Genomic DNA, 12347 nt, shown 5'->3' with positions numbered 1-12347 from the left:
ACACTGATATTTTCATACAACTCTTCCCTCTTTAATAATAGTTTGACTAACAACTTGGCTATGAGCTTGGTGCTTGTTGACACTGAGTTCTGTATGAATGAGTCAGCAAAACCAGAGAGAAGTAGTATGCTGTCTAGCACTAATGAGGCTACAGTGTGGTTTATGGTCTCATCTCGTCTTGTGAACTGAACTCCTGACCTTCTACTGGTCTTGTTATTTTCACTGCTCAGCCACTCTTTCTCTATTACTGTTTGATTGATTAACTAGTATGGGAACATAGAGGGGACAGGAAGCTTTAGGGAATGAGACATGTAATCAGGAGACAGTGATGGTGACATTACTTATTGCTTAATGTGAGAACATTTTCCCCTTTTCTTCACCAGTAATGGTTGAGCTGTGATTTGTTTCAGAAAGTCTGGTCCTAGAACAGGAGAAAAAAAACCCAAACCAGTGATGGTAAGAGGGGGAATAAAGAGAAGAATTTTGCCTGGATGGAATGTGCCTGGAGAGCTACAATGAGTCCAGTAACTCTGATGAGCAGTTTGGTGGTTGAGAAGTTTTGGCTCATAATGGTTTAAGGAGATAGCCCCCTGTACATGATCAATATGAGTATTTGTTTGTTAAAACACATCCTGAGTATGCTTTCAGGCCCATCTTTGTCGTACATATTCTGTGGCATTATCACCCGGTCGACGACTCCGTTTGGGCTTTCTGTCCCGTGTTGTATCATGTTCAGTTGTGCCATGCCATGCTCCTCACGCATACAAAGAAAGCTGAGATTGGAGCCTAGCAGATGATTCTGTGCTGGCTTCAGATCTGAGGCATTGACCTGTGACCATGAAATGGCATCACTAGAGGCCAGGTGGCAGTTGTGACATGTGTGGGACAACAGAAGCTCCTGATGTTAATCTATCAGATGGTGGGGTTTGTACTCAAAAGCAATGAAAGAGAAAGTTTTTTCTTTGTGGCAGTGATCAGTGTTAGGTGTATGATATTGACAAATTATGTATTGCTAGATTCTATGATTGAGATATCCCTCGGTGTATATTAAAGCACATTTGTAAACCCTCGATGTGACACAATTAGACACGACCTGCATAATTTTAACCAAAGATATTTGTTAGAGCATATGAATGCCAATCAAGTGTATATATGTAAATATATGGACACACAAAGCAAAGTTCAGTCATTGTTATCCTTGCCATGAACATCAGTTGATGTTCAGAAGAGGTTTCCTTGGTTCTCTTCTCAAACGCACACATATTCACCACATCTCTCCCCCCATCAGCCATGCCATTAATCAGCCTGTTGGCGTGTCTGCGTTTGCCCCTGCAGAGCCGTGATTGAAGAGGCCGCCCCTGCTGCTCCGCACCATCTACCCCGCGCCCCACGCCTGCTCCACTCCTTGTCTTGCCCATGTCTCACCCACGTCTCACCAAAGCCTCACCCAAGCCTCCTGGGATCACCATGCTGCAGACATTGCTATTGATATCACTGCTGGCTGTGAGATCGCTCGGTGAGTGCCCTGTTCTCTCCTCCCGCTTGTCCTAAAATTTGCACCCCTGTTGCGCGGAACACTGTCCTATGCTGCCCCTCTCGGCTCACGGGTCACCAAGGTCTGCCCTGGAGAAGTGGCAGTCCAAAGACCTTTATTAGAAATTCTGTCCCACCTTCACTTTTTGAGTAACACTGACATCAATGGAAAGTTTAAATAGTAGTACTGTAAGTAACTAACTTGTTTAATGACATTTGGTTCGTTGCTAAATGTTGATAGATTACATTTTAAATTCAGTCGATTAGTTTACTATATATATATATATATATATATATATATATATATATATATATATATATATATATATATATATATATACATACACACACACACACTGCTGTAAGTTCTGGAAATCCTGGGAGTTATGTACTTAAGGGCACAAAATCTGTAGCATTCACATGGGATTGAATCATAGCTCAGTCCTCATAATAGTCTTGGGTTATTAATCAGTACGGAACTCATCTATTGGCACTTTAAAATGGTGTGAATTTGTAACAGTTGTATAAGTTACTGCAGAAGCACATGAAGTTGTGGTCAATTTGCATTAAAGTTAAATTGTATGTCTTTTTTGCCCTCTATATTTTATAGTGAAGGATCTACTTTAACTGAGATAAATCATTTTATATTTAATTCAGAACCTCTTTAAACCCCTTTGCCTTTAGGCCTTAAATTGAGCTCCAGGTCCACATAAAATCACACACACTCTGTGGTCAGAATGTCCTGGATTTTAGGATAGTAGGATAAAAATCTGATTATGAAGCAGAAGTTCCCCCTGCAGGTGTGTGGGGTTTAGTTGGAGATGGAAAAAGACGGGTTTTCCCCTCCTGACTCAGACGGCTGACGTATCTGCTCCCTAGAGTGGTGGGTGTGTTAGGTGTGGACAGCCACAGTGGGTGTGGAGTCTTGACATCAAGCCACAGCTGTAGGTGCATTATGGGGGGGTTGGGTGGGATAGCGTAGCGCAGGCTGTGAGCTGGCAGTCTCTTTCCAGGATTATCAGGCTTAATCCCTCCACTCCTCCTTATCCTCATGGTTCTGCTATGCTGATATTTGCTCATATCTCTGGACAGGATTAAAGACACACACACATGCACAAACATACTTGCTGTACTATCATGTATGTAAGATTGATGCATGCCTTGCCCTGCTTCAGTTGCTATCATTAACTAAATTCCCTTATGAAAATGAACCTTTTCTTTACCATGGTAAAGAAGTCCTAGGTACCTGATAATCATGTTTTTTTGTAGGACAGAAAACCATGCTTATACTATGGTTACTACGTTATCTATACCATAGGTTAACTATCGTTTGACTGCTACTGCAGAGAACATCATTTGTGAACCATGGTTATACTACTTCGGCTTAAAAAATGTTATGATAATATCATCACCATTGTTTTCTACTGACTGTTCTCTGTAGTTTACCATAGTTCTAAGAAATGGACAATTATTAATTATGATCTAAAATCTAAACAAAAAAGTACAGTAAAAATTTAATAAAAACGTTGTCAGTCTTTTGCTACTTTTGCTATGCTTAGGTGGTAAGTCCAAATTGCTTTCATAGACTTTGTTCAGGATAACAGCCTTCAGGTCATCCATGTCCACTGGGATAATGTAGTCTTTGAGGGAGTGTGACATACATTAAAAAACCTCCATGACAAGCAAATAAACGCAAGATAACAAGGCAAAAGATGTGCTATGGTGCACATGAGGGCCAGATCTCCTGCGACGCAGTGCGCTCGGCTGGGTATGGCTGGTGCCAGTGCAGATCAATATCACAATTGGTCAAAGGCCCGTGGCTGTCACTTCGCTAGTGCCGGATGTGCGTGTATTGGGATGCTGTGTCTGTGAGAGTACACGGACTGCGCTGGGTTAGTCGTAGCACCCTGAGCCCGAGATCCCCCACACCCTTATAGACGACAGCCCCGCTCCCGCTTCTGCAGTGTCTTGTCAGGTTCTGGTTACAGTGTCAGGTCCAGACGAATACACTTAGAGTAGACTCTTTGCTTCTATCTTCAACCATGCTTCTTCCCATCTTTTGTTATACTACTGTTGTAATATCTGAGACAAGGAAGGAACACTTTAGTCCCCAGGGAGAGGAGTGCGGTTTGGCACCTGCTTTAGTAATAACAAAGGCAAGGCGAGCAACTGCATTTTTGTTTCCTGGCTAATTTCCTGATGACACAATGGAAGAAAGATAGAAGAGAAAGAAAAGAACTAGTGGAGCATAAAATAAGATACCTGATAACGTATAGGGTCTGCGCTAACATAAATCAATCCTGCACACAGGGTTTGAGTTTCCTACACTGAGATTATGAGTATCCCACACAGGGTCTGAGTTTCCTACACTGAGATTATGAGTATCCCACACAGGGTCTGAGTTTCCTACACTGAGATTATGAGTATCCTGCACACAGACTGCAGTAACAGGCAGTGATGGATTTACTCTGTGTCTCATGACCCCTGGGTTGCAGCAGAGCACCAGAGAGTGTACATATTCTATCCTCCCATCCTCTCACCTTCATTCTTAATGCCTCTTCTGTGGAAACAGAAGTTCTTACACAAGTTTCAGACAATACAGTGTAGACATGATTATATCATACCATATGTGTGCTATATGCTTTGTGATTATTTATTTATTTGCAGCTGGACTGTGAGACTTTTATTTTGCTAGACTTGCTGTTGCTGGGCTCTAATCATTAATCCCGACCTGCTCCCTGTTCTTTTCTGTCACTAATCACTGGGTATGTTCTGTCCAGAAGCTAGGTTTCTCCTAGGTTTCTCTCGCTCTCTCACGTTCTCTAACTGTCTCTGAACATGTGCATGTCATGTAAAAACTGAGTATAGGTTTTTTCAGTGAGTATACGCCCCTTAAGCCTTACAATGCTAACATCTCTAACAGTAAATGAAAGCAGATGGCCCCCAGTCAACCTATCCCACCAAGTAGCAAATACCACCTTCCATTCATTGTTAACATGTTTGCTTCAGCATTCCTTTGACTCTGATTACTTCAGTACCCTTGGTGATCTTTCCTTCTCACACCCGTTTTTCCTTTTCCTTTGTTTCTTGGACTTCCTGAAGGAGTTAGCAAAGGAACAATTAAAAAAAGAGTAGTTCATCGCCTTGTCTTTGCTCACACTAAAGCAGCCATCTTGCTCCTCTCTCTGGGGATTCAGTGTGACTTTGTCCCCTCAGCTAGTAGGAAGTGGCTTTGTCATCAGCCCTGAGCCAGTCTCCCACATGCCTCGTGTGCGAAGAGTGCAGATTAACCTCGGCCCCCGGATTGGGATTCGGATATATTTATACACTTCCCACACCTCTTGTGTTTCAGCATTCAATTTCCCCTTCCCCTTTCGGTCATGCTGTCTCACTGTCTTTATTTTTTTCACTCTCTCTCAGCCACACACACACACACACACTTTTTCTGACTCGCCGCTGTCCTTATCTGTCAGCTCTTCATCCACTGCTTCTGTCTTCAGCGTTCTGAACCCATTAACAGCTTATTGATGGGTATGAGAGCAGCGCATTGATAAATCCACCGTGGCCAGTGACACACGCAGGGAGCGAGAACGGAACTAGAAAAAAATTGTCTCGGAGATAATTCTGTGATTAAAACGAATTGAACAGTACTTTCTTTGAAACACGTTAGTATAGTTTAGCATTTTGATATCATGACTTTGGTTGAACACCCTGTGTTACTGATCAGGAGATTCCTCATTAGACTATGAGAAACAGAGAGGGCGCGAGAGGGAAAGCCACCTGCACCTGACCTTGTGTCCTCGCGCTTGGACAATACATGGACCGAATGTTAAAAATGCTCATTCGAACAGAACTCAAAAAAGTGTGGACAGGCAAGTGTTGATAGGAAGGAGGGAAGGGTGAGTGCGACCAAGCAAATAAGAGAGGAAGAGATGGGGAGAGCATGGAGGAAGAACATCATCTAAATCTGACATGGGAAGGTGTGAAGGAGAGAGAGAGAGAGGGAGAGAGAGAGTTTGATTTGACAGTAGTCTGTGGGAGGGTTGTCATGTCCAGCTGTGAGACTCTGTTCCACTGTGCCCCAGTAATGACCTGGGCAGAGAATAATAATCCAACCATCATGTTTCAGATGGGAAAGGGGACATTTCATGTGATATGTCATGTAGCCTTGCAAATGGCTTTCTTTGTACTGCCCATATGTAGCCTATTAAAAGCCTTGGAGGAGCTGTAAGCCATCAGATTCTACAACGGATTCCTTCTTCGTTTTAGTGCCGTGTACAGGTTACAGTTCATAGACTTTCAGAGGCATCTGGTGCTCATGGTAAATAGCTTCTAATTGCTAGTTTAGAGAAATAAAACAAGTTGCAGTTCTTTTACCAGACCACCTGAGGGCGATGCTGTCACACTGTAGTTTTTTTTAGCTCTGAGTCTTACAAGAAATACAGTACATTTAATTTCTGTCAACTCTTGCCTAGATATTAAATAAATTAAACATGCAGGTATTTGGAAAGGTGTGTGTGTGTGTGTGTGTGTGTGTGTGTGCGCGCGCACACGTTCATGTGTGTTTTGCGTTTGTGCATGTGTATGTTTATGTCTATGTGGCCAATCTTCTAAGTGAATTTTCAATGTGTGTCTGCATGTACACTTGCAAGTGCATTTCCAATGCGATGTTCTCCAAATCCAAGTACGTCCAAGCTGGAATGTGAGCCTTACAGCTCTGCGCAGAGTGATGGAGGGCTGATCGTGCTCCAGTCGGTTATTGAGCACTTTAAAATGGACCTGTATGTTTCTCCATGGGTAGATATTGAGCTCTGTGTTTTTCAGTGATATTGAGCGCTGTTATTTGGAGCTGCGTGCGTGTGCGAGTGTGCGAGTGTGCGAGTGTGTGTGTGTGTGTGTGTGTGTGTGTGTGTGTGTGTGTGTGTGTGTGTGTGTGTGTGTACCCAGTACCTGAACTGATAGTGGTCTAAAGAGTGTGTGTTATATTAGGAACCGAGATGCTAGCCCCCCCATTATTGAATAGAGCGCATAGAACTTCAGTGCATTACAGCTTGTGTTATTAAAGTTAGAGATAGGATGGTGTGCGTTATTGAACCGCGAAGCGACTGATGGGGATGGATAGAGAGCAATGGAGGCACTGGAGAAGAGAGTAAGTGAGAGATGGAGAGAGAGGGGGATGAGGGGAAGGAGAAGCACAAAGGGGACACGTTTGCCAATGGAAAATGGGGATGTTCTGCATCTCGAGATCCCAAGCTGAAGTTTGGGGCCATAGTAGGGGAGTAGGCCCAGTGACGCACTGGAGCTCATTCTGGGGATGATGGCAGGACACAGAGGTGATGGCCAGGAGAGAAGCTGGCCCCAAAGGTACCTATTGCTCTCTGAATGCTTGGATGTTTTCTGAAGATTAAATGTATTACAAATGGGCCTAGTTAGTTGTGCTTTGACCATTTGAATGACTATCATTTTAATATGAATTGGATTTTTAAAACCTTGTGTTTAAATTTGAATAAAATATCAGTAAAGCAAGACTGGCTTAATGTATCAGACACTTGAGAAAATGAAAAATAACAAAGAGTCGGTCTCAATTTGACATTCATTTGCTTTATGCTGCATTTTATCATGGGCACATGTACAGTATTTTTCCATTTAACACAGACCTATTCAAAAAGTCCTGGAGGCTGAGCCCTAGTATCGGTCGATGAAGGAAGGAGACGAGGAAACGGCTCATAGACACGGTAAAGAGAGAGAGCAGAGCTGAGAGAGTCTTTGATTGTATCCGAGGGGCAGAACGCTGGCTGAGGAAGAGGGGTAAATAAGGTATAGCAACTTCTAGGGCAGTGCTCATAGGGATTTTAACAACTTTATTTGATGCTGGTAGTGTATGACTTCCATCTCTATCTCTCTCGCACTCTACCACCTCTCTCTCTCCTTTCCTCTTAGCTAGTCATACATCTCACAGGATTATTAACTGAAAACCCTGACGGACTACTCCATCCTACTCTTAGTCTCCGACGCTATGTCCTTTTCTCCTGTTCTTCCTGAAAGAGCACCCGTAGATCAATCATCTGTGGTATTTAAAGGGTCCCAATACCCTTGTATAAATCTTAATCCCCACATTTTCTGCTGACATGGGCCAAATTCACATTTAAAGTGCTTGAATGAGGATTTGGTGTTCTCAGATGGCCTTTTGCTTCCAAGGTGAGAACAGAGCTAGATATTACATACAACGGCCACAAGCACAGCTCAGTCCAGTAGATTTTGGGTTTTTTCCCTCCAGTTATTCTTTTTATATTTTAAGAAATATTTAAAAAAAAGATTGACAGAGGTAAAATGTAAATTTTAATTGTATTGTGTGCTATATCCGCCTGCATTGCGGTACAGAGTCTTGGCCGACGGTCACATATTGTGTCTAATTTGTTCATTAGACGTGCACACCCACACACAAACACGGACACTGGCGCATGTGCACACCAAGAGGCTCCCAGTCAGAGGCAGGTCTGCCTCCCAAATGCAAACAGATTGGAGCTGATTTGAAGCAGCAGTAATCAGGGGTGTGAGACCCTCCCCTGCGCCTCAACTTTCCGTGACGCTCCGCGGCCCAGCCTGACGTCCCTGGCAGCTGACGTCCCTGGCGGGGGCACCCGAAATGCAACTGCTCAACATAGCGCACAGAGCAACGCCACAGCAGACGAAGGCCCCGCGGCCAGCCTGGGGGGGGGGGGGGGGAGAGGAGGAGAGACGATAGCGTACGCTACCGTGTTAGAAGATGAACGGCTACGGAGAGGTAAAGGATAGAGAGCGCGTCACTGGCAGTGAAGGAGGTACGGGGTGGAAGGCAAAGTGAGGAGGAGGTGAGGCTGTGTTTTTAAGCAGGAAAGTTGTTCAGTTGGAAATTGCTCTCTGCTGAACACTGATCTTAGTAAAAGGATCCTTGTCTTGTTTCTGATAATACAAGTGCTTGTATATTCCCACCTTACCATTCCACTCCTCTCCTCTCCTCATCATCTGGGTTTATTCATGCCAGCCTTCCAGGGTTCCTAGGGGACTGAGCTAATTACCCTCACTGCATGTTTCTCTTTCCTCATACACACAATCTTTCTCTTCAGAGTTCTCAAATATAACCTTTTGCCTCTCCTCTCCTCTCCTCTCCTCTCATCTTCTCCTCTCCTCTCGTCTCCTCTCCTCTCCTCTCCTCTCGTCTTCTCCTCTCCTCTCCTCTCGTCTTTTCTTCTCCTCTCCTCTCGTCTTCTCCTCTCTTCTCTTCTCCTCTCGTCTTCTCCTCTCCTCTCCTCTCGTCTTCTCCTCTCTTCTCTTCTCCTCTCGTCTTTTCTTCTCGTCTTTTCTTCTCCTCTCTTCTCCTCTCGTCTTCTCCTCTCTTCTCCTCTCCTCTCGTCTTCTCTTCTCTTCTCCTCTCATCTTCTCCTCTCGTCTTCTCTCCTCTCCCTTGTCATTTTTTATTTCAACCCCCACCCCAAGGCATGTATGTTAATGCTGTTAATGAAGTACACCAAATTGAACAGATGACACATTATGGCTGCAGAAAGAAAGAAATTTGGGGAGATTTGTCTGTTCATTTAGCTCAAATATTGAGCTACCAATCATATATGTATTTAATAACATGTATTTAACAATGTATTCATATCTACACATATATTAACCTATAGAGCATTTACATCTGTATTATTTCTGTTGACTGCATCCTGATGAATGACCTTTAACATCTTATATAATAATAATAATAATAATAATAAGAAGAAGAAATATATTGAAAAGCAAAAGCTTCATTTCAGCAGTTAAACTGGCCTAACGGTGGCATGCTGCATGGTGTAGTGTAGCTTTTTGGAAGTCCTGTGTAGCTCAGGCATGGTTGGGGAGCATTACGGACAGGAGCCTGGATGATGGCCTGACCTGGGGCCTGACTTTTGTTCTTAAATCTACAGCACTGATGGCGGAATGACTACTGGAGTTTTATTCAGGCATCTTGTATCTTATGTGCATGCATTTGGTGGCCTTGTGCTTATACAATATTGAAATTTGTGCAGATTTATGTTTTAAGTGTGTTTGCCTGTGCGTGCGTGCATTCGTGTGTGTATCGTGCGCTCTCTGAATTATCCTTCCTGTATGTTTGGTTTTAACATGCTGCTGGTGTTGCTTTAGATACTGAATTGGGGGAATGACTGAGAATTTCACACCATTCTATAGAAGTGCGAGTGCTCATTTATCAGATAACACTCTTTTTAATAGGTCTGTATGTACATCAGAACATTCTGTGATGACAATGCAGAATATTGTTGGCCTGTGTATGGGGCTAGGCTTAGATCTTTTATTAGCTTCTTTAAAATTGTATCCTCTCTCTCTCTCTCTCTGTGTTCAACTCAGTTCAATTCAACTGCGCTTTATTGGCATGATATTCACATTTGTACTGCCAAATCTCAGATGAAGAAATTAACATGTTTAAACAAAAGATATACTAGATAACATCAATACTACAGCCTCTCTTTCCCTATACCCCTCTCTCTAGCTCTGGATGTGCAGGTCCCGGAGTCACCATTGGTGGTGCTGTTCGGCATGGACGCCGTCCTCAACTGCACGTTCTCGGGGGGGGTGCCGGTCTTCAACCTGTCCGAGCTGAGCATCTTCTGGCAGGTGGCAGACACCCAGCGCAGTGTGCATAGCTACTGGAACCAGCAGGACCAGCTCTTGTACCAAGAGGAGAGGTTTGTCAACCGGACCAGCCTCTTCCCTGCGCATCTGGCAACCGGCAACGCCTCGTTGCTGCTCAGGAGGGTCCAGGTGGCCGACGAGGGCATCTACACCTGCTTCGTCAGGGTGCAGAACTACAGCAAAGCCGCCCTCGTCATGCAGGTGGCAGGTGATGCACTATTTGTCCTTCATTGCACCTGCGCAGTAGCCCAGTAGCCTACTGGACTTGGAGTGCAACTTCAATACAGTGGGTTGTGTGAAAGGACAGCATCGCACTATTACTGCAGTGTAGAGATGCACCGATGTTGATAAACATATCCGAATTCAAACTAAATTGTACTAATGTACACTCATTTGTAATATGGGTGTCAGTAATGCTGACATCAGAGTTTAATATGTATAATGTTGTGTACTATGTATGCAGTATTGTCGACTTTGGTGCATCTTTGGTGACACAGGTGAAATTTCTGGGATGTTTGCCCCATCAAAATTTGGACTATGATCGTTTTAGCTAGGGATTCACTTACATTGTATGTATTCATCACCACACACTTACCAGAACATCACACCTTGTTATTCCTCACATATCCGTCTCTCTGGATTTTACATATTTCACAGGATGTGACGGTGACATCACATCCAGCAAAATTCCTGAACGTGTTGCTGTGAGCCCTGAGTGTGTTTTCCGGCCTTGCGTTTTATTGCCATGAGGCGGGGTCATCCTTCAACACAAAACAAAGTGCCATACATCACAGGAGATGTCGATAGAGTTACATGCTTCCCCTGGTATACATGGACAATCACATGACTGATGTGCTGACACTCTTCTGAAACCGGTCTCAAGATACAGACTCAATCTCAACGGAGGTCAATAACACGTGATAAAAGGTCTAGATCAGCTTCCCAAAGTGTTTACTGTGACCTTTCTGTTTTTTTGACTGACCACTCTAATCCACTAAGAGGAGATTCCTGTTCAGGTGCATGCTCTTATTCTTACAGCTAAGTGCCCTGCCACTTAAGATGATCCATCATCATCATCCTCTGTTGATTGCATTCAATCTCTTTGTGTCTTTTCCCTCTTTCTCTCTTTGTCTCTCTCTCTCTCACACTCTCTCTCTCTCTCTCTCTCTCTCTCTCTCTCTCTCTTTCTCTCCCACTTCATCTGTGTGTGTATGTGTGTTATGGAAGGCCAAAGTGCTCTTTTTATCTCTGAAGATGCATTGCATTAAGTGATGTTAATGCTCAGAAATGCCCAGCCTGTGTATGCTTTTCTCTGTTTTTCCACTGGACCTGCCAAGTGATCATGCCTTTTCCAGCGCACTGCTTGAGATTTGTGGACAGTATTATATTTAGCTGCCACTTACAGGCTGCATGGACTGCCAGCCTGTGGGCAGAGAACTGGAGAGATTGAACACAGGTCTCCACGGAGACCCCCCTCCTTGTGTCAGTCATGACGAGCCATGCCAGAGGTCACAGCCTCCGCTACAGCCGCACCCCACTCTCCCATGGTTCCTTTTGCCTGCCTGATTGCATTTCCTCCCCTTGTACCCAGGCCCCTCCCCTTTGTTTGCTGGGCCATGATTGGCTCGGGGAATTAGGCCGCATCCTTTCCCCTCGGGGGACACATGCGGCGTGATTTTTCTGTCAGAGAAGCGACCCGTGTCACCTGCGCCTCCTGGAGAAAAAAGGAAAGCACTCTGCCGCCACCACCCGATTTCCCAGTTGCCATTTCTGTTTGTGTGGGAGAGTGAGACAGCATCAGGACATGTCCCAGTCACCTCTAGGATCATGGGTGGAGACCTGGCTGCAGCAGACAGGCTAAATCTGATGGCGAGCTACATATCCGCATTATGCTAAGCTCCTGGAATATAATTAAAACTTTAATAGTGATCATGTCAGGATGTTCCCAGGGCAAGGCACTGTATTAGATTGCTGAGTTAGATGACTACTCTTGCTTCCTCTCTGTTAATCTTTACTCATCAGTAGCCAACACCAGACTACTGGAACCAGGAGGCTAGTTCCTGTCTAGATGTACACAACACCTCTCACCGTGTTGATGTACATGACACCTGGCATTGTGTTTCTCTAATGTCACACTGGATGTTAAGTGT

At 44.2% G+C, this 12347-nt stretch overlaps 1 protein-coding gene across 3 annotated transcripts in view; it reads left to right on the top strand.

The window, feature by feature from the left end:
• Positions 1-12347, top strand: part of cd276 (CD276 molecule) — a 60136-nt gene that overhangs the window by 2037 nt on the left and 45752 nt on the right. For 2 of the 3 annotated variants that reach the window (XM_035525230.1, XM_035525229.1), the window contains exons 2-3: positions 1336-1516; positions 10055-10405. In XM_035525230.1, coding sequence (XP_035381123.1) covers positions 1417-1516; positions 10055-10405 — 451 coding nt within the window. In that variant the 5' untranslated portion in view covers positions 1336-1416. Of the gene's footprint in view, positions 1-1335; positions 1517-8296; positions 8385-10054; positions 10406-12347 lie in introns of those variants that run through there. The other variant, XM_035525231.1, reaches the window with a different exon arrangement.

The sequence above is a fragment of the Electrophorus electricus genome, chromosome 4 (genome assembly GCF_013358815.1).
Source record: "Electrophorus electricus isolate fEleEle1 chromosome 4, fEleEle1.pri, whole genome shotgun sequence".
NCBI lineage: Eukaryota > Metazoa > Chordata > Actinopteri > Gymnotiformes > Gymnotidae > Electrophorus > Electrophorus electricus.
Note: the sequence above shows the minus strand (reverse complement) of the source record. Positions and strands in the feature narration are given on the sequence as shown.